The sequence below is a fragment of the Cibotium barometz genome, chromosome 4, assembly GCF_041138505.1.
Source record: "Cibotium barometz isolate CiBa-2024 chromosome 4, ASM4113850v1, whole genome shotgun sequence".
Lineage (NCBI taxonomy): Eukaryota > Viridiplantae > Streptophyta > Polypodiopsida > Cyatheales > Cibotiaceae > Cibotium > Cibotium barometz.
In genome coordinates this window covers 62,274,526-62,293,892 of record NC_141049.1, presented here as the reverse complement: position 1 = coordinate 62,293,892, position 19,367 = coordinate 62,274,526, and the positions used below count along the sequence as shown (strand labels likewise).

At 47.8% G+C, this 19,367-nt stretch overlaps 1 protein-coding gene across 1 annotated transcript in view; it reads left to right on the top strand.

Moving 5' to 3' along the window:
* The first annotated feature begins 412 nt into the window (after positions 1-412).
* Positions 413-19,367, top strand: part of LOC147639480 (protein HHL1, chloroplastic-like) — a 45,578-nt gene continuing 26,623 nt past the window's right edge. Inside the window, exons 1-2 of the mRNA XM_086791848.1 lie at positions 413-776; positions 880-1,017. Coding sequence (XP_086647974.1) covers positions 498-776; positions 880-1,017 — 417 coding nt within the window. The 5' untranslated portion in view covers positions 413-497. The remainder of the gene's footprint in view (positions 777-879; positions 1,018-19,367) is intronic.

Genomic DNA, 19,367 nt, shown 5'->3' with positions numbered 1-19,367 from the left:
ATCCACCAATTAGTCATCTTTCCTCCTTTGAGTCTTAAATCCTTGCAAGTTACATGTTTTAGAATTTGAGAGTTGCTGGAGTCCCTCCCTTATGTCTTCCATAGTGAAGAGGGAGAAAGTTTAGGTGAGTTGCTCATACTTCATGTGACATCATCATTGGAGTACATGCAATGTAGTACAAGTCCTCAAAGTGTAAAATCTCCCAATATCTTTTCTCCCCCCCTTGGTGTTTTACCGAAATTTTCCACATGGTTGTCCATTTGCAATGACTTTGTACTACCTACATGGGTAGTGTGAAACATATGTGTGGTGATAGCTCGGTATCCTTTAAAACATAGAAAAGAGATTTGTCCACAATTCTTAACAATGATGTTTTTTCTCCCCTAAGAAGACGTTGAGCCTAAAATTGAATGGATAATGTTGTCCATATAAACAGGAGAGACGCTGCACTCTTTCGGTGCTCATGTGTGGCAACACTCGCGCTCTTGAAGGGTACGATGGAAGCTTTGCGTGGCCAAAGCCACGCTTCTTGTTGTAGTAGGGATCGTTGCAGTGTCTTTGAGCTCACGTCTGCCTTCCTCGCGCCCCGCCTCTCGCCTTCCTTCATTTCCCACAGTCACGCGAATGGCCTCACCCGGCCTGTCCTCTTGGTGGTGCGGGCGGGGAAGGGCAAGCGCCAGTTCGGCCCGGGCGTCCCCCAGCAGCGCGTACCCTCCTTGCCCAAGCTGGAGGATGACGGAAATCCCAAGTTCGTGGTTTTCGTCAGAGACAAACGTGTAAGCTGCCACAATCATGGGTCTCGACCGGTCTCCTGAAAGCCCATATGATAGGATCGCATGCTGCTTTGCTAACAAGCTCATCCATTTTCTGCCTTTCCAGGTCCCCCTGTGGTTCCCCTTGAACATCATCACAGGGGGAAACCTCGCCAAGATGGTGGTTGGAGCAATGGGCAATGAGTGGGGAAAGAAAATGGCACAAGGCACCCTCACCCGTGACCTCGGCAACGCTCTATATAAGGTTAGCACTCATATGAATGCCTACTCTCTTATCATTCTACAATTCTATGATCTACATGCCTCATACCAAAGGAGCGCCCCTGTTAACGACTGACTTGTCTCTATAACAGACATTTTTAATTGCCTTTTAAACAAGAAAATGTAAACTCGAATAGAGAGGCCTCCTTGCTCCTTACTTCTTCTTGTTTGTAGCCAAGGACAATTATTTGGTTAGACGAGACACAGGTCTGCAAGGCTTGCAACTTCTCATTAGGACCTCTTAGATTGAGAGTTCCTCCTTGCTGAAGACCTTAACGACTAGTTTGGGTGTTGCAGTTGCAGCCTTCCACCGATCCAAGGTGTTTTGACATCAGCCCCTGCAGTTGATAGATGCAAGTGTGGAAAAGGACTAGTGGGAAGTGATGTACCACATTATGGCAATGAGAACCTAGGTAATCATCACCACACAGCCAGCTAGAGAAAGATGGGGTGTGCTCCAATACACGTGCTTCTTGCAGCTTCAAAGCGGGGTTTGATCATTTACAAACTACAGGACTTTGCCCAGTTAAACCCTCGTGCGAGGCCAAGCATTAGATCTCAATGGCTGCTGCAAATCTTTTCAGGTTGCCTGTACCAGCCGCATACGCTAATGAATCACCCACAGGAGTCTTGGAAGGCATTCTTGGGGTCACCTAGCAGGTTGTACTCAGAAAAACATGCCTAGGGGCCACATAACACATTTTACTACTAACCTTGGACTCTTGGAGTCAGATGGATCTTCTCCACGTGACATCCCCTTCTGCTTAACTTGACGGAAGCTGCATAGTCTCCAAATAATCCGTCAATAACGCCGGATAGTCTTCGAAGAACTCTTTGTCGAGCCATACCGCTTCATGAGTTTCTTGGTCCTGAAACTTCGTGTCGTAGTCTTCGGCCGGAGCCATGCTTGAAACGGTGCAAAAGGATCTATTCTTGAACCATTACTGCTGCTTCATCAACAATGTCTGGTTCCGCTTCGTCTTTGACCTCTGAAGGGGGTGGACGTGCATATGGCTTTAACCAACAATTGACATGAAATACATCGTGCTTCATCAACAATGTCTGGTTCCGCTTCGTCTTTGACCTCTGAAGGGGGTGGACGTGCATATGGCTTTAACCAACAATTGACATGAAATACATTGTGCATAGTCCAACTCGGAGGTAGCTTTAATTGCATAGACAACTCATTAATCTTTTTCCGGATTGGAAAAGGTTCGAAGCTCTTGAAAGACAACTGTCGGCCACCACTGGATTGGCCTTTCTTGGAAGGTACTCAATCATACCACCGAACTGCTGGAATATCTGACTCCAGCAGTGTTGTCGATCACTCCACTGTGCACTTGGCATCGTCTGCTACGAGTTCACGATCATAAACTGAGTAGTTCTTCTCGACGGGCAGTAACTTACGAGACATGTAAGCTACTGGATGGCCATTCTGTTGTAAAACACCTCCAATTGTGATGTTACTCGCATCGGTGATCACCTGAAATGGTTCGTCCCACGAGGCAAGTGCTAAACAAGGTGATTCTGATAAAGCCACCTTGAGGTTCTGGAATGCCTCCAACGCTCGTGGAGTCATTCGAATCTTTTGCCTTCTTGTTTTCACCCCCTTTAGCAGATCGGTGAGATCTGCCGAGAGGTCAGAAAACTTGTCGATGTGGGTGGAATATGCCTGGCATATACCCACAAATGATCTAATGTCACATGCTGTCTGAGGTACTTCCCAGTTGACAATCTCGGCCACTTTAGCCGGATCAAGTCGAATGCCTTCAGCACTAATTATATATCCCAAGTAATGCACCTGGAACAGATAAAATTCTGACTTCTTTTCATTGACATAGAGCTCGTTGCTTTCCAGCAACTTAAGGACTTTCTCCACATCAATGTCATGCTGTTCAACCGTAGCTGAAAATACCAGTATGTCGTGCAAAAATATGAACACACACTGTCCAATCAAATCCCGGAAAACACGCATTATCATGCGGTTAAATGTAGCTGGGGCGTTCGTCAAGCCAAATGGCATGACCACAAATTCATAGTGGGCTCGTTCCGTATGGAAGATTGTCTTGGGGACGTCCCCCTCCACAATCCGTACCTGGTGGTACCCACTCTTTAAATCTAGTTTTGAGAACATCTTTGCTCCATTTAGCCTCTCGAGAATATAGTCAATTCGAGGCATCGGGAATCTGCTCTTGATAGTTAGCTTGTTGAGTGCACGATAATCAGCTTGTTGAGTGCACGATAATCAACACACAAACGGGAAGACCCATCTTTCTTCTTGACAAACAAGATCGGTGCTGCAAATGGCGACACGCTGGGACGGATGAAGCCATATTGCAACAATTCTTGGAGTTGGTAGTCCAACTCCGATACGGAAACTTGCTCGGGGATTCCGAGCCTGGGAGGAGGTCAATCTTGTGATCCTCCGGTCTGGACGGGAGAAGCTGGGGAGGGAGGCTGTCCCGAAGAATCTATGGAAACTCATCATGGAATACTAAGAACATAGAAACATGAGAGCAACATCAACCTGAGTAGATGGTATACCACTCTCCAAAATATCAAGCATGGGGCTAATGAGTATGGCCGAGAGGTCTCCCTTAGCTATGTCACGTGGAAAGGTAGCTCGATGGCGGTGGAGCATGTCCTGGATCTAGAGCTGATGAGGTGATCATGGCCAACGGGGGTGTCGAGGGCGTCGGGCACGCTGGAGTGCAGAGGCTCGGTCCCAGGTAACTCCTCTCGGGCAAGGTAGGTTTGGAGCGGCACGTGGAGGGTGTCAAAGTGCGCAGCGGAAAGCAAGGAACGAGACAATGGCACAGAGAGGAGAGAAAAACAATTTGCATAACAATGAAGATGAATTGTACATGTCTGTCCCTAGCTTGGGGTGGTCCCCGTAAGTGAGGGTGTGATGACAAACTCCCGTGAGGGAGGACTCGGTCTCTGTGAGGGCTCTCGTAAGTGAATGAGGGGAGAGAATCATTGGGCCATATATACCAGCCTACATACATGGCTGACCCCCTCAAGACAAACCGACTAGCATAAAATGGAAAAATAAGGGAGATCAAATGTCATGTGCATCAGCAATGCCATGGACTTTCTCAAGACTAAATCCAGAAGGGGCAAGCAGATAAAGACTATGAACCAGTAGAAGATGGACATGGAGCAGGACTTGGAGCAAAGCATGGATCAGAAGGGCTGTCGGCTGCATGGAGGATGACATCAGCAGTACCAAAGGGCTGTCGGCTGCAGGACAGAAGGTGCTGGCAGCAGGCGCATCCAGAAGACCCAGTCGGCTGCAATTAATTGATTTTATGAGTTAGTAACTGGCCGACCAGCAGTCGGCCAGTTTCCCACATGCTCCAAGGCCTATATAAAGGCACACTTGCTCTTTGTTTGAGTCATTCAACCCACTAGGGGTTTGAGTCAGTAGGATCCTAGTCTAGGGCAGATTTCAGGTGTGTTATCACCTTTTCAAGAGGGCAGCCAAGGGCTGCAAAGATATGTACCTTTTTGTACCATAGTATATATTGAAATTCCAGCACTTCTCACTCTCTCTCTCTACTCTCTCTCTACCTGCGTTTTTGCATCAGAAGGTTTCCAAGAGTGTTTAGGGCTGAAAGAAGACTACCCAGAGCTTCCGCGTGTTACATTGGTATCAGAGCATCAGGCTCAGCAAAGCTAAACATTGAATCAGTCCCAGATGATGGTGTACAGGTCCAAGGTACAGGAAAGTACACGAATTCGAAGCCCAAGGCAGGAACACAGATCGGGAAGAACTCCCAGGAGGTTTGTTGGTGGTGTTCCACAGTGCCAGATGGGGATGGCAGTTCCGTGAGCCAGATAGGTTCTAAGGGAACGGTCCCAAGGGAGGTTGATCCTCCAAGGGTGATGTGAGAGTGCCAGACTCAGTTCCAGGAACGAAGACCAAGACGGTGTTCAGAATCAGGGCAGGAATGGATTGTGGACTAGAGGAAGACCAGATGCATAGATCTTCATCAGAGACAGAGTGGTTTGGAGAACAGATCAGATTTTCAGAGAAAAAAGGTTTGCCAGCGATGGATGATGACAGAGGGACTTCGGAATAGGATTGGGATGATGACAGTCATCCAAGAGCAGGTTGGATTCCCGTCATCAAGTTTAGCAGAGGGGGATGTCATGTGCATCAGCAATGCCATGGACTTTCTCAAGACTAAATCCAGAAGGGGCAAGCAGATAAAGACTATGAACCAGTAGAAGATGGACATGGAGCAGGACTTGGAGCAAAGCATGGATCAGAAGGGCTGTCGGCTGCATGGAGGATGACATCAGCAGTACCAAAGGGCTGTCGGCTGCAGGACAGAAGGTGCTGGCAGCAGGCGCATCCAGAAGACCCAGTCGGCTGCAATTAATTGATTTTATGAGTTAGTAACTGGCCGACCAGCAGTCGGCCAGTTTCCCACATGCTCCAAGGCCTATATAAAGGCACACTTGCTCTTTGTTTGAGTCATTCAACCCACTAGGGGTTTGAGTCAGTAGGATCCTAGTCTAGGGCAGATTTCAGGTGTGTTATCACCTTTTCAAGAGGGCAGCCAAGGGCTGCAAAGATATGTACCTTTTTGTACCATAGTATATATTGAAATTCCAGCACTTCTCACTCTCTCTCTCTACTCTCTCTCTACCTGCGTTTTTGCATCAGAAGGTTTCCAAGAGTGTTTAGGGCTGAAAGAAGACTACCCAGAGCTTCCGCGTGTTACATTGGTATCAGAGCATCAGGCTCAGCAAAGCTAAACATTGAATCAGTCCCAGATGATGGTGTACAGGTCCAAGGTACAGGAAAGTACACGAATTCGAAGCCCAAGGCAGGAACACAGATCGGGAAGAACTCCCAGGAGGTTTGTTGGTGGTGTTCCACAGTGCCAGATGGGGATGGCAGTTCCGTGAGCCAGATAGGTTCTAAGGGAACGGTCCCAAGGGAGGTTGATCCTCCAAGGGTGATGTGAGAGTGCCAGACTCAGTTCCAGGAACGAAGACCAAGACGGTGTTCAGAATCAGGGCAGGAATGGATTGTGGACTAGAGGAAGACCAGATGCATAGATCTTCATCAGAGACAGAGTGGTTTGGAGAACAGATCAGATTTTCAGAGAAAAAAGGTTTGCCAGCGATGGATGATGACAGAGGGACTTCGGAATAGGATTGGGATGATGACAGTCATCCAAGAGCAGGTTGGATTCCCGTCATCAAGTTTAGCAGAGGGGGATGTCATGTGCATCAGCAATGCCATGGACTTTCTCAAGACTAAATCCAGAAGGGGCAAGCAGATAAAGACTATGAACCAGTAGAAGATGGACATGGAGCAGGACTTGGAGCAAAGCATGGATCAGAAGGGCTGTCGGCTGCATGGAGGATGACATCAGCAGTACCAAAGGGCTGTCGGCTGCAGGACAGAAGGTGCTGGCAGCAGGCGCATCCAGAAGACCCAGTCGGCTGCAATTAATTGATTTTATGAGTTAGTAACTGGCCGACCAGCAGTCGGCCAGTTTCCCACATGCTCCAAGGCCTATATAAAGGCACACTTGCTCTTTGTTTGAGTCATTCAACCCACTAGGGGTTTGAGTCAGTAGGATCCTAGTCTAGGGCAGATTTCAGGTGTGTTATCACCTTTTCAAGAGGGCAGCCAAGGGCTGCAAAGATATGTACCTTTTTGTACCATAGTATATATTGAAATTCCAGCACTTCTCACTCTCTCTCTCTACTCTCTCTCTACTTGCGTTTTTGCATCAGATGGTGCGTTTTTGCATCAGAAGGTTTCCAAGAGTGTTTAGGGCTGAAAGAAGACTACCCAGAGCTTCCGCGTGTTACATCAAATGGGTGCCCAGCCCACAACCAAGGGTCAAAGAATGAGGGAAAAATAGGTGCTGAAACCGGCCTTCAGAAATCTGACGGGCGGTGAAACAAACACTCGCACATAAAACACTTCAACGCCATTGAGGACCTAGAAAAGGAAAAGAAACAGGGGGAGCTAGAGTGCTCCTGCAAATAGTACACGGACACTGATTGGGCCCAAAACGCAGTGGCGCCCCTTGCGGCATTTCTTTAATTGATTATAAGAACTTTAATTACAATAAGGCTGGGAACTCAGCCGTCATAGTATAACTCCTGAAGCCTGCAAATACCCTGCATCATGGCTTCATATCCACTCGGCATCCACCAACAAGTCCAGCCATTGTTCACCTCAAAAGACTCTCACACATTGAGTCCTGCATACAGAAGTCTTCTCCCATAATCAGGACTGCCACAACCATCCATAGCCTCTCACCCTATGAACAACATCACACCCTGACACATCCAGTGCTTCTGCATCCCAACACGGACCCCCAAACTGTCTCTCAAAAGAGAACTCGTATCTCAGCACAGCATACCATATAGTCGACACACCTATACCAACCCTCTCTACCTTCCAAGGGTACTATCCATCTCTGTCATGGATTCCCTATCCCCTGCCCAATCAGTAGCAAGGCTGTACCAAACATGTGTCCATTCCTGCATGTGACCTATCTCTTGGAGAAACCCAAAAACATGTTTCCTCGAGAAACCTACGACCTGTTTCCACATGAAACCCTTAGGCCTGTTTCCCTTTGAAACTTCTGTCCTGTTTCCATACATAACCATTCATGGCACCATTCAACAACAAATGCCAACAACGGCATACATCTAGTTACCTGTTCCCTCATGAAACATCTGGAAACATAGAGATGCCCATAACTGTAGGTCCCTCTGTTCCTTTCTAGCAGGAAGAAAACAATCTGCTCCGTGAGCATGCAGCCATGCGAGCTTGCTTCACTCCCATGCCAAGAAACACATTCAAGTGACTTGTACTTGCAGTCGGAAACCCAAGTACATAGCTGAATTTGCAGCCAAACAAAAACAGCCCATAAACAGTCCCGGCTGTGCGCCTCCTTCCAAAAGAAAGAGAGATAGAAAGTCTTGCACTTCCTAGAGCCGGCCTCCTTTCAAGAGAGAGAGAGGGCATGTGAATCTGTTGGCTGGGCGCTTCCCGCAGCCAGCCCACCAGCCTCTTTTCCAAGCCAGTAAAGCATGTATCTCTACTGCATCTGCCCGACCAGCCCTTCCTGCAGACCTGTCCGCTTTTCAGCAGAGAGAGAGAGAGAGAGAGAGAGAGAGAGAGAGAGAGAGAACGCTGCAGTTTGGCTGCTTTCTGAAGGAGCTCTGAAGAGCTCAGCTGTAGAGTTAGGGTTTCATGTGGGAGACATACATAGAGAAGAAGGGAGAGAAATGAAATGATATATTAACGTCTTCAGAAGGCCAAAATGACCTATGAGACCAAAAAGGTTACAACAATTGGTGGAGATAAGTCAACTCATCAAGTGTGAGTGTGTGACTCCCCTATCACACATGTATATTTGCACTAGTACACATAGTGCACTTAGTACATTAAAAGTACTAAGTGTACTATGTACTATAAAACTTATGGGCTTGTACACACTACAAGGGTGGGCATAATGCCTTTACCCCAACACAACGTGCTCTCCTGTGCACCCTGCCGAGCAGCCCTCCTCAGCGAAAAAGCACACACGGCTGAAGCTGCAGCTCGACTCCCTCTAAAAGAAGTATAGGCCCCCATAATAGCATAAAGGCCACGATTATCCCCTAAAAGGGGTTCTTTTATTTTTAAAGGCTTGTAAACCTTTGTCCCCTCCAAACCCCTTTGTCCCTATGGGTTATGAGAAAAGACTTTTATCACTTGGCTCCCTTCACACTTGGGGTTGTCCACACATGGGTTTACTTTTTGACTCCAATCTGATGCCATTCACACTGTCCACCATGTCCCCGTGCACACTTGCATATACTGTCCAGAGAAAAACACAGGGTCGTGACAGGTGCTGCCCGGGAACAAACTGGGCGCCCCGGACACGACAAAATGGGCATACACCTAGGAGATGAATAATGCTAACACCCCCTCTCAGATCCTGGGTGTGGAACAAGTCTTCAAGGAGTTGGAAGAAAACCTAAACTGCATGACTGAGATGTCGATCATCTCCCGCATAACATTAAGAAGCTGCCTCAACTTCGCCTCAGTCAATGCCCCGCTCCAAGACATTGCGCCGTAAGCAAAATCCACAAGTGAACCTCCAACTGTCCACATCTCCAACCCAAATATGTGTCACACTTGACCACACAAAGTGGCCCGCAAACCTCTCAAACCCCCTCTGAATCAACAGGGGTCCCCATGCAGTTTCTGTGGTCCTCAGACCAAAGGCCAGTCAAACTAAGCACCAACCACTGCAAACCTCTGGTCTCAACATAAACCCTGGTACTCGAACCTTCTGCTCCTGAGCCATACCTGCTCCTGAGTCTGGTCATCCTGAGCACCATCCGAAGCCTTTGATCCTCTATTGATCCTTGCTCTGGATCAAGTTTCGCTGCAGAAAATGCACCCCCTCTGAAAAGGAAGCCTCATGTCAAGCTCTTGTATAGGTGTACTAACCAAACCGTCCACCTCTTCAGCTGACAACTTGCACCCTGCCATCTTTGCAGAACCTGTATCCAAAGTCTGCCCTTACGGTGATGGAACTACTGCTCACACCCCATGAGTCACCCAACCACCTGCCATCAATGAAAGCTCTTTGGTGTTAACAAAGACACCGCCCGGCTGACAAGCTCCCAACCAACCGGTCGCCGTGTCGAAGAAATCAACCATCACAGCACCCTGATGCACCAACTGCACTGAAAAACTGCTCCAGCATCCCAAGAAATCTCAGAGGCATCTACCTGCATCCTCTACGTGAGAACTCCGAGGCCATGCATCACATCTCCAAACTGTTGCTACAACCTCTCGCAAACCTTTGGAACCTGAAAACCTGAACCTGCATCTGGAAACTGTGCAAGTACCTGTCTGCCATGGAATGACATTACCCACATCAATCTCTGGTAAACCTGTACTCTCAAGAAACTGTTCAAGACCCTACGGGATGGGCTGCCTTTGTGGCATGAAGTAGGGTGGGTGGGACATCTGCCACGAGGGTACTTGCCTGTACCCTCGCCGGAGCATCCCCACAGGACCTCGCCTCCTCCATCCCCGTGTAGGACAACAGCCGCTTGTGAGTGCACGCACCCTCCAAATACGCTGCAAGGCTGAGCAGCCCTGCCGAATCAGATCCAAACCACCAACAAAAACGCAGCTTGAGCAACCGCCCTTCTGCATGCGAATAGTAGCTCCAAAAACGCAGATCTTCTCCTTCTCCATCCTCCAGCAGAAAACGCCAAGATCAGCTCCAGAAAAACGCCAAAACTTTGTGCTCTGATACCATCTCAAAGTGCGCAGCGGAAAGCAAGTAACGAGACAATGGCACAGAGAGAAGAGAGAAAAACAATCTGCATAACAATGAAGATGAATTGTACATGGCTGCCCCTAGTGTGGGGTGGTCCCCGTAAGTGAGGGCGTGATGACAATCTCCCGTGAGGGAGGACTCGGCCCGTGAGGGCTCTCGTAAGTGAATGAGGGGAGAGAATCATTGGGCCATATATATGTCATGTGCATGATCAATGCCATGGACAATCCTCAGGTGCTGATCCAGAAGAGGCAGCCAGATAAAGACTATGAACCAGAAACTGGAGCAAGGAGGGCTGTTTGGTAGTATTGGTCTTGGAGCATAGCATGGAAGAGGCTGTCGGCTGCCAGAATGGACTGACGGCTGCACGAAGGGTGACGTCAGAGTTGTGACGGTGACGACTGCAGGCGCTCCAAAGGACAAGGCAGCAATGGCGATTAATGATTGAAGAAGACCACCAATCGGACAGCGTTTAAGGCAGTTATTGCCCAGTCGGGCAGCGCTGAAGTGTTTTATGGTTGTGGAACTGGCCGACCAGCACTGCTAAGTTGTAGCCGCACCCAAAGATACCGTGCATCTTCGTCCTTCCGGACGATGCCGAGAATCTGTCGGAGATGTGATCTAAAAAGGACAACTACCCCCCAGAGCCACGTACTCCTCCTAATGTGCGGGTCTCGCCTCGAAAAGCTAACTCCCACTCATACCTGGCTATGTATGGTAAGCCCCTCTCAGGGCTCTGATGAGTCTTCGTATAAAAAATGACATCCTTGCCTGTGAGAATCTCGCTCAAGCCTCCTGGATTCGACCACAGCATGCCATTGCAGTTCCATACTGCCGACCTCAGGTGTTTGGTCTCATAGACCCCGCGTTCCTATTTGGGACGGCGCTGAGTGATAATGACTCTACCATCTCTGTAGATAGCCCACTTGCCTGCTCTGCGGGCCTCATGATGTCACATGCACTCTGCACTCAGTGCATGGTGACAAATTGGCTCATCATCAGTAGTGCAACAGTTGTACAGTATTAGAACCCAGTAGGATGATATTTGTCGTACGCCGTGACCCCATTGTACATCCTCAGTCCAGGATAAGTCAGGCACGAGCTACGTAGGTCATTCCTCAGCCATAGCGGGTCAGTCAGTCAGTCAAGTCCCTTAACCCACTTGGAGAGAATCATTCATGCATGTAGAGTCAGTAGAAGCCTTAGGGTTTGCATCAGAAAGCACTCTGCGTCTTGCATAATATGCATTCATATGCTTGTGCATCATTTAGAACATCCCAGAAGCCTTAGGGAATTTACTAGGATTTATCTGGTATTTTTCTCATATTTTATAGTATTTATTTAGCATTTATTGTCATTTATAAATATAAAGTTTATTAAATAAATGACCAGCCAACTTGACCAGCCTCTAGTTAGTATAAATAGGCTTGCATAGGGCTTAGCTTCTCATTCAGTCTTTAGTGAGCTAGGCACCTTCATCCTCAGCCTTAGGAGCATCCCCGCCTTTAGCCCTAGACTAATCCAGCCCTATTGGAGCTTCTGCGTTTGCTTCTCCAGCCAGGAGACCTTGCGTTTTGCTTCCAATCAGCCTCTACAGTTCAACGCAGCCCGTTAGACCATAGGCGCCTGCATTTAGCATCTATTCAGGCCCGATTCTGCAGGCAGATTTGTGTTTCCTACATAGTACCCAGCCTGCAGATTCAGTCCCAGTCCCCAAAACAGCAAAACAGTCTACGTTTTTCTGTCCAGCATCAGCCCAGCCATGCGTTGACAGTTCTACAGCAGTTCTTCCTTGCGTTTTCAGTCCTATAGCAGTTCTACAGCAGTTGCTCCGCCGATATGCATCATCCATACATGCTACAGCCCTCTAGTGAAGGTAACACAGCATTCATAAGCATTTACTGCATTCTAACATAGCTTAGAACAGTCCTCCACCTCCTTTTCTCAGCCTCAGGTGTGCAGCCCTTGGGAAGAGTGCATAGGTTCGAGATCAGTTCATCGAGGTGTTTCTACAGCCGTGTACAGTTCAGCCAGGCTTCCGATCCTCCGAGATATTGTGTTTGGCTTATCTACAGTCCACAGTCATTCTCTCTAAAGAAATAAAGCAAATACTATCTCGTTATCGGGATAGGGGGCCCTTCAGTGGGTAATTCGGGACCCAATCTGGTGTACAGTTCTCATATCTCTCTCTCATCTCTTTAAGGTTTGAAGTATTAAAATGTATTGCCAAACTCACGAAACTCAGGATGCAGAAGAGGGTGTGAGCATTTGTGTGACAGGATCTTCCAATACAAAGACTTCCGCTGCATATCACATTGGTATCAGATTCAGATTGTCCACACACACCGTATCCTAGCGTGAGGGCATCCTTGGATGGTTAGATTGCGTTCTGGCACGACCACCGACTTCAGCATCATGCCTAGAGAAGAGAGTACTCATCAGTCGGAAGACGTCTCCCCTGAAGGAGACCATGTTCTTCCGCCTACAACAGACACCGTAGCTCTTCTGAGAGCTCAGAACCAGTTGCTCATGGAGCGTCTCCAACTCTTGGAGGTAGCAGCAGCACGTCCTTCCTCACCTCTAGCAGCACCCGACTACATCTCCCGCTTCTTTCAGATGGAACAACAAAGGAGAGAGGATGAGGCCCGAAGGAAAGAAGAAAAAGTAGAAAGACGGGACTATGTGGAAGCCCAATGCAGGATCAACGAAGACCGGCGTCAGGCTGAACTCGCCGCTCGGGAACACCAACGTGAGCTTGATCGAGAACGTATGTTACTTGAGCACCAACGGGAAAAGGAGGCCATACACTTGAGGTATCTGCAGCTCTCCTCAGTCTCCCCAGTCATAGGTGTCACCAGCCAGCAGCATCAACCACCATCATTCGCAGTCAACCAAACTTCAGTAAGTATGATGGTAAGTGTGATCATTCGTCAGTTAATCAATTTATTCATCAGTTTAATGCTCATTTTCCATTAGCTAGGATCACATACCCTCAAGATAAAGTCCACTTAGCGGCTCCCCATCTCACTGGTGATGAGGCAGTCACTTGGTGGCAGCATTGGTCTAGCATTCATACAAACCAGGCCACAGGTGTCACAGCCTTTGACTGGGACATCTTTATCCATGACCTGAAGACCAGATTTCTCCCGCCCCAGTACATGACCGGTTTGAAAGACGAGTTCTATGGACTCAGACAGAACGGATCCCCAGTGCTTCAGTTTTTCGGTAAGGTTATTACTTTAGCACAGCAGTTAGGGTTATCTGAGCAGGCTGAGATGGAGCAATTCATTCGTGGATTGGACTCTAACATTCGGTTCACAGTTCGTAACTTTGAACCAAGTACATATGACCGGGCTCTCGCTCAGAATGAAGAAATGAAGCTCAATGGGGGCAAGCCCAAGCAGTCATCTCCATCGAGTACCAAACCCCAGCAGCAGCAATCAGGTGCACAGACAGGGAAAGGTAACGCGTCTTCTAAAGATGCTAAGAAGGACGGCAGTAATAGCTCCAGTTCAGGGGGTAAGAAAGATAAAGAACCTAAGAAAACCCCTGATGAAAAGGCTAAAGCAGCCAGTACTGGAGGTTATCTTCCTCCAGAGGAGCAAAGGAAGTACCAGTCAGAAAATAGATGTTTTTTTTGTCATATTATAGGGCATGGTAAGAAGGATTGCCACAAATGGCAAGCGGCACAAACCGCCAAAGCTCCTTCTGCCACAGTTGCCATAGCCTCCGCCTCCCCAGCTCCTCCAGCCCCGCCTACTACCTCAAATGCAGTTCAACTTTTACCTTCTATGCATCCTATGCCATCCATGGTATTCGATGCTAAGCAGGAGGGTGAGAGCAATGCTGCTCAGAAGAGCCTCATCCGAGCTTATGGCTCTGCCAAGGGCCGACAGTTCATAATCCTTTTTGACATGGGCAGTTCTGAGGACTCCATCTCTCCCTTGTTGGCTACCAACATGAGCTGTACCTTAGTGCCCTATCATTTGGAGGTAGATGGGTTTACACCTGGTTTCCACACCCACATATCTCAACAGGCACAACAGTTTTCTTTTCAAGTTCAAAAGGTCTCATTCCAGCGAGATTTCATTGTCTCTCCTCTTTTGGGATGTGACATGTTCTTAGGAATCTAGTTGTTTTTGTCAGTATGAACCTATTCCCAATTGGGGGTAGGACACCTTTATTATCTCTAAAGGTTTTCCTAAGCCTGTCATGATTCGGGAGGATAGGAGCATTCTTGGCATTCCTATGATTTCTCATCTCTAGGCCCGACGAGCTATGTGCAAGGGAGCAGGAGGAGCATTAATTTATGCTCAGACAGCTTCTATCTCATCGATAACCGCTGTCTCATTATCTTCAGTCCCTCAGTTAGCAGATCTCCTTTCTCATTCAGACATTTTTAAGGATGATCTCCCACCCAGTATCCCACTGTTAGCAGAACCTCTTAGCAAGTTTCCCTCTTGTCTTTTCAAGACTTTTATGGGCAAGCTAGAACAGCAGTCAGTTCTCAAACATTTGAAACATGTTCCTTATGGACACATTTTCACAGTCACCACAGACCACCAAGCACTTAAGTGGCTCCCGATGATGCCAAGTGCCCAGTGGAGTGCTCAGCACACTAGACAAGGTCAGCTCTTCCACCAGGTTGGAGGAATGATCAAGTACATCCCTGGTCAGCATAACCCTGTAGCAGATGTTCTTAGTAGAAAAACCAGCATCCAGACCAATCAGGAGTCTATCAGGAAAAGACTTAGAAGATCAGTATGTCAATTCCGCAGAGTTTGGTACTCAACCCAGTTTGGCCCTCAATTTTGAGCCTAGCCATTATTCAGTTCACAGAAAGGCCAGTAAGTTTAGACGAGATATCCACTTCATGAAAGGGGATAGGGTCTATCCGTGCATCATGAAACATAGATTGAAACAAGTGGGCAAGTATTGTCCCAAGCTTTCATTCCGTAGTTTTGGCCCTTTTCCAATAATCAAAAAGTTAAGTGATGTCTCCATGAAGTTAAAGTTGCCTACTAGTTGGACAATGCATGATGTTTTCCATGTTTCTTGGCTAAAACCATATGTTGGTCCAGAAGTGTTTGATGTTTCAGATGAACAACAGCCAGACGTGATAGACGAAGCAGAAGTTATTGAGCCCGAGCAGATCCTTCTTCATCGATGGAAGCATGGTTCCTGTTGACAGATACGTCAGTTCTATACGAAATTCCGAGATCGAGGCACCCACGAAGCCGTATGGCTAGACGAGGAGTTCTTCCAGGAGTACCCCCAGTTGTTGGTAGACTACTTGGAAGCCATCAACCTGCCGCCAAGCTAAGCAGGAGGGAATGTCACATGCACTCTGCACTCAGTGCATGGTGACAAACTAGCTCATCATCAGCAGTGTAACAGTTGTACAGTATTAGAACCCAGTAGGATCATATTTGTCGTACGCCGTGATCCCATTGTACATCCTCAGTCCAGGATAAGTCAGGCACGAGCTACGTAGGTCATTCCTCAGCCTTAGATAGCCTTAGATAGTCAAGTCCCTTAACCCACTTGTAGAGAATCATTCATGTATGTAGAGTCAGTAGAAGCCTTAGGGTTTGCATCAGAAAGCACTCTACATCCTGCAGAATATGCATTCATATGCCTGTGCATCATTTAGAACATCCCAGAAGCCTTAGGCAATTTACTAGGATTTATCTGGTATTTTTTCCATATTTTATAGTATTTATTTAGCATTTATTGTTATTTATAAATATAAAGTTTATTAAATAAATGACCAGCCAACTTGACCAGCCTCTAGTTAGTATAAATAGGCTTGCATAGGTCATTCAGTCTTTAGTGAGCTAGGCACCTTCATCCTCAGCCTCGGGAGCATCCCCGCCTTCAGCCCTTGACTAATCCAGCCCTATTGGAGCTTCTCTGTTTGCTTCTCCAGCTAGGAGACCTTGCGTTTTGCTTCCAATCAGCCTCTACAGTGCAACGCAGCCCGTCAGACCATAGGCGCCTGCATTCAGCATCTATTCAGGCCCGATTCAGCAGGCAGACCTGCGTTTCCTGCACAGTACCCAGCCGCCTGAAGATTCAGTCCCACACAGTCCCCAAAACAGCAAAACAGTCGGCGTTTTTCTGTCCAGCATCAGCCCAGCCATGCGTTGACAGTTCTACAGCAGTTCTTCCTTGCGTTTTCAGTCCTACAGCAGTTCTACAGCAGTTCCTCCGCCTATATGCATCATCCATACATGCTACAGCCCTCTGGTGAAGGTAACACAGCATTCGTAAGCATTTACAGCATTCTAACTTAGCTTAGAACAGTCCTCCACCTCCTTTTCTCAGCCTCAGGTGTGCAGCCCTTCCTCATGCCCTTGGGAAGAGTGCATAGGCTCGAGATCAGTTCATCGAGGTGTTTCTACAACCGTGTACAGTTCAGCCAGGCTTCCGATCCTCCGAGATCTTGCGTTTGGCTTATCTACAGTCCACAGTCATTCTTTCTAAAGAAATAAAGCAAATACTATCTCGTTATCGGGATAGGGGGCCCTTCAGTGGGTAATTCGGGACCCAATCTGGTGTACAGTTCTCATATATCTCTCTCTCATCTCTTTAGGGTTTGAAGTATTAAAATGGATTGCTAAACTCATGAAACTCAGGATACAGAAGAGGGTGTGAGCATTTGTGTGACAGGATCTTCCAATACAAAGACTTCCGCTGCATATCACACATGAATAGTCACTATCGCCTCATGCCGGTGTGCCACCTGTGCTGGAGTGAGATCATCTCCCATGTACACTTGTGTGCCCTTGAGGGCAGCCCGCCTGTCTGCTGGAATCTAATGATGAGGGGCCGCTCTCGTGTCATATCCTTGCCTGCCCTCCATGTATCTGCAAAGGGGGGTGCGATCCTGTCCACTCCTAGCATCTGGCAAAGCGTCATGGCATCCTCCTTGGGAAGCCCCTGCTTCTAGCCCCCGTACTCTTACATGGAGGGCCCTATCCTTCTTGCGTTTCTCCTCCTGGGGAGTGTCATGTATGATGCTCTGTGGGGGTTTGTGCTTCTTCACCACCTCCACCCAATCTTTCTTAGTGTTCTGCAGTTCTTCCCGCAGCTTATCACTCGTAGCTTTCAACTGCTCCAAGTCAGTCCTTAAACCCTCTTGAATATTAAGTTCCCCTTCCTCCACTGTATGGTCCTTGACCGTAGCCTTTAGGGCTTCCATTTCTGCCCGGAGTTCCCCTATTATTGGGGCAGCTGTTGGGTTTTACGTTGTGTATGCACCCAGAGGAGTGCTAGTGATCATCAGTAGATTACTGGGGCACTTTTTACTTCAGTTAGTGGAGGTTTTTTCCCCCAGTTTAGTTCAGTTTCACTTATATGCAGTTTATAAGTGTTTTGGTCCACCCGGCACATTTTATGGCCGGACATGTGAACACTTATCTTTAGGGTCACTATTATGTGGCTATTGTACTTCACTTTTTTATCAAGCAATAGACTGAAGTCGTGTTCTCTCTCTGTGTTGGTTTCCACGCCTGCTTGAAGCTTGTGTAAACCCTAACCCTAACACTTCACTGCCTTCATTTGGTATCAGAGCATTGAAGCTTGCCCTGCCCTGCCCTGCCCGTACACTGCCAGTGCTGCTGCCCGTACTCTTGAGCGCCGTACACCTGTGCGCCGTACAACACTGTTGCTACCCGTACAACTGTGCGCCGTACTGCAGCTTCAGCACGTGCTGCCCGTATACCTGTGCGCCGTACTGCATTCCGTACCTGACAGCGCCGTACTGCATTCCGTTCCTGTCAGCACACGTGTACCAGCCCCGTAGAGCCGCCTTCATGTACTGTACCTGCCCCGTACAACTGTCAGCGCTGCCTTCAGCATCTGGTCGCCTTGCTACCAGCTTCCGTACAAACCTGCGCAGAAAGCCCTGCAGCATTCAGTGCTGCGTACCTGCTTCTGTACTTGGCTACTGTACCTGCTGTGATACGACTGCATCCACCTACTATACTTGCCCGTACAGTAAGCGCCGCCTTCAACTCGACACTGTGCAGCTTCCGTACTTTCAAGAGTCGACCACAGTACCTGCACAGTACCTCCACGAATTTGCCTGGAGCCTTCATCAGTCCTGTGCAGTACAGTCAACTGTACATTGAAGTCAACTTGTACCTGCTAACATCACACTGTGGTAAGCATTGCAAGTTTTGAATATTGGGCATTTTTATTTTCTATGTGAAAATATACAGGCACAACAGGCAGATTTTCTAGCAAAGAACTATACAGGTTTTTTGCACAGTTTGGGTGCAGCAAATTTGGGCATTTTTGGGGCATTTTGGCATTGTGTACGCCATTTGCTGCTCTACTCAATCATTGGTGCATTGAGCTGCACATTCAGAGGATTGAGAGTGCAGGCATATTTGGGTGAACTGTATTCAGTGGAGTACAGTTATCATCAGGGTTTCTGCTTTTGGGTTTTTTGGTAAACAGGTACAACATTGTGCGTAAGCATAATGGCAAATCAACAGCAAAGTGATGTATTCACATATTTGTCTAAGGAAGACAAATTGGATGGCACGAACTACTCCTTGTGGAGTTTTATGCTGAAAAATGTGCTTGTGGCAAAAGGTCTTTGGGATTTTGTTAGTGGTGATGAACCACGTCCAGGTCCATTGGCTCCAGAGACTCCTCCCCAAGGGGGTGCTCGTGGACGAGGACAACAGGTACAGGCTCCAGGACAGTCATTGCCTGTTCAAAGAACAAATGCTCAAAAGACATGGGATGCCAGGGATGCACAAGCTTTGTCACTCATTGCATTGTCAGTACAGAGGTCCATTATACCTCATATTCGTTCAGCTGGCTCTTCACAGAATGCATGGGTGACTTTGGAGCAGATGTATGCTGCTCGTAATGAGGCTAGGATCTCATTTTTGAAAAGAGAGCTGGAAAATCAGAAAATGAATGAAGGAGACGATATGTCTAGCCACTTAAACAAGCTGCAGGATTTGAGAGAACAACTCATCAATGT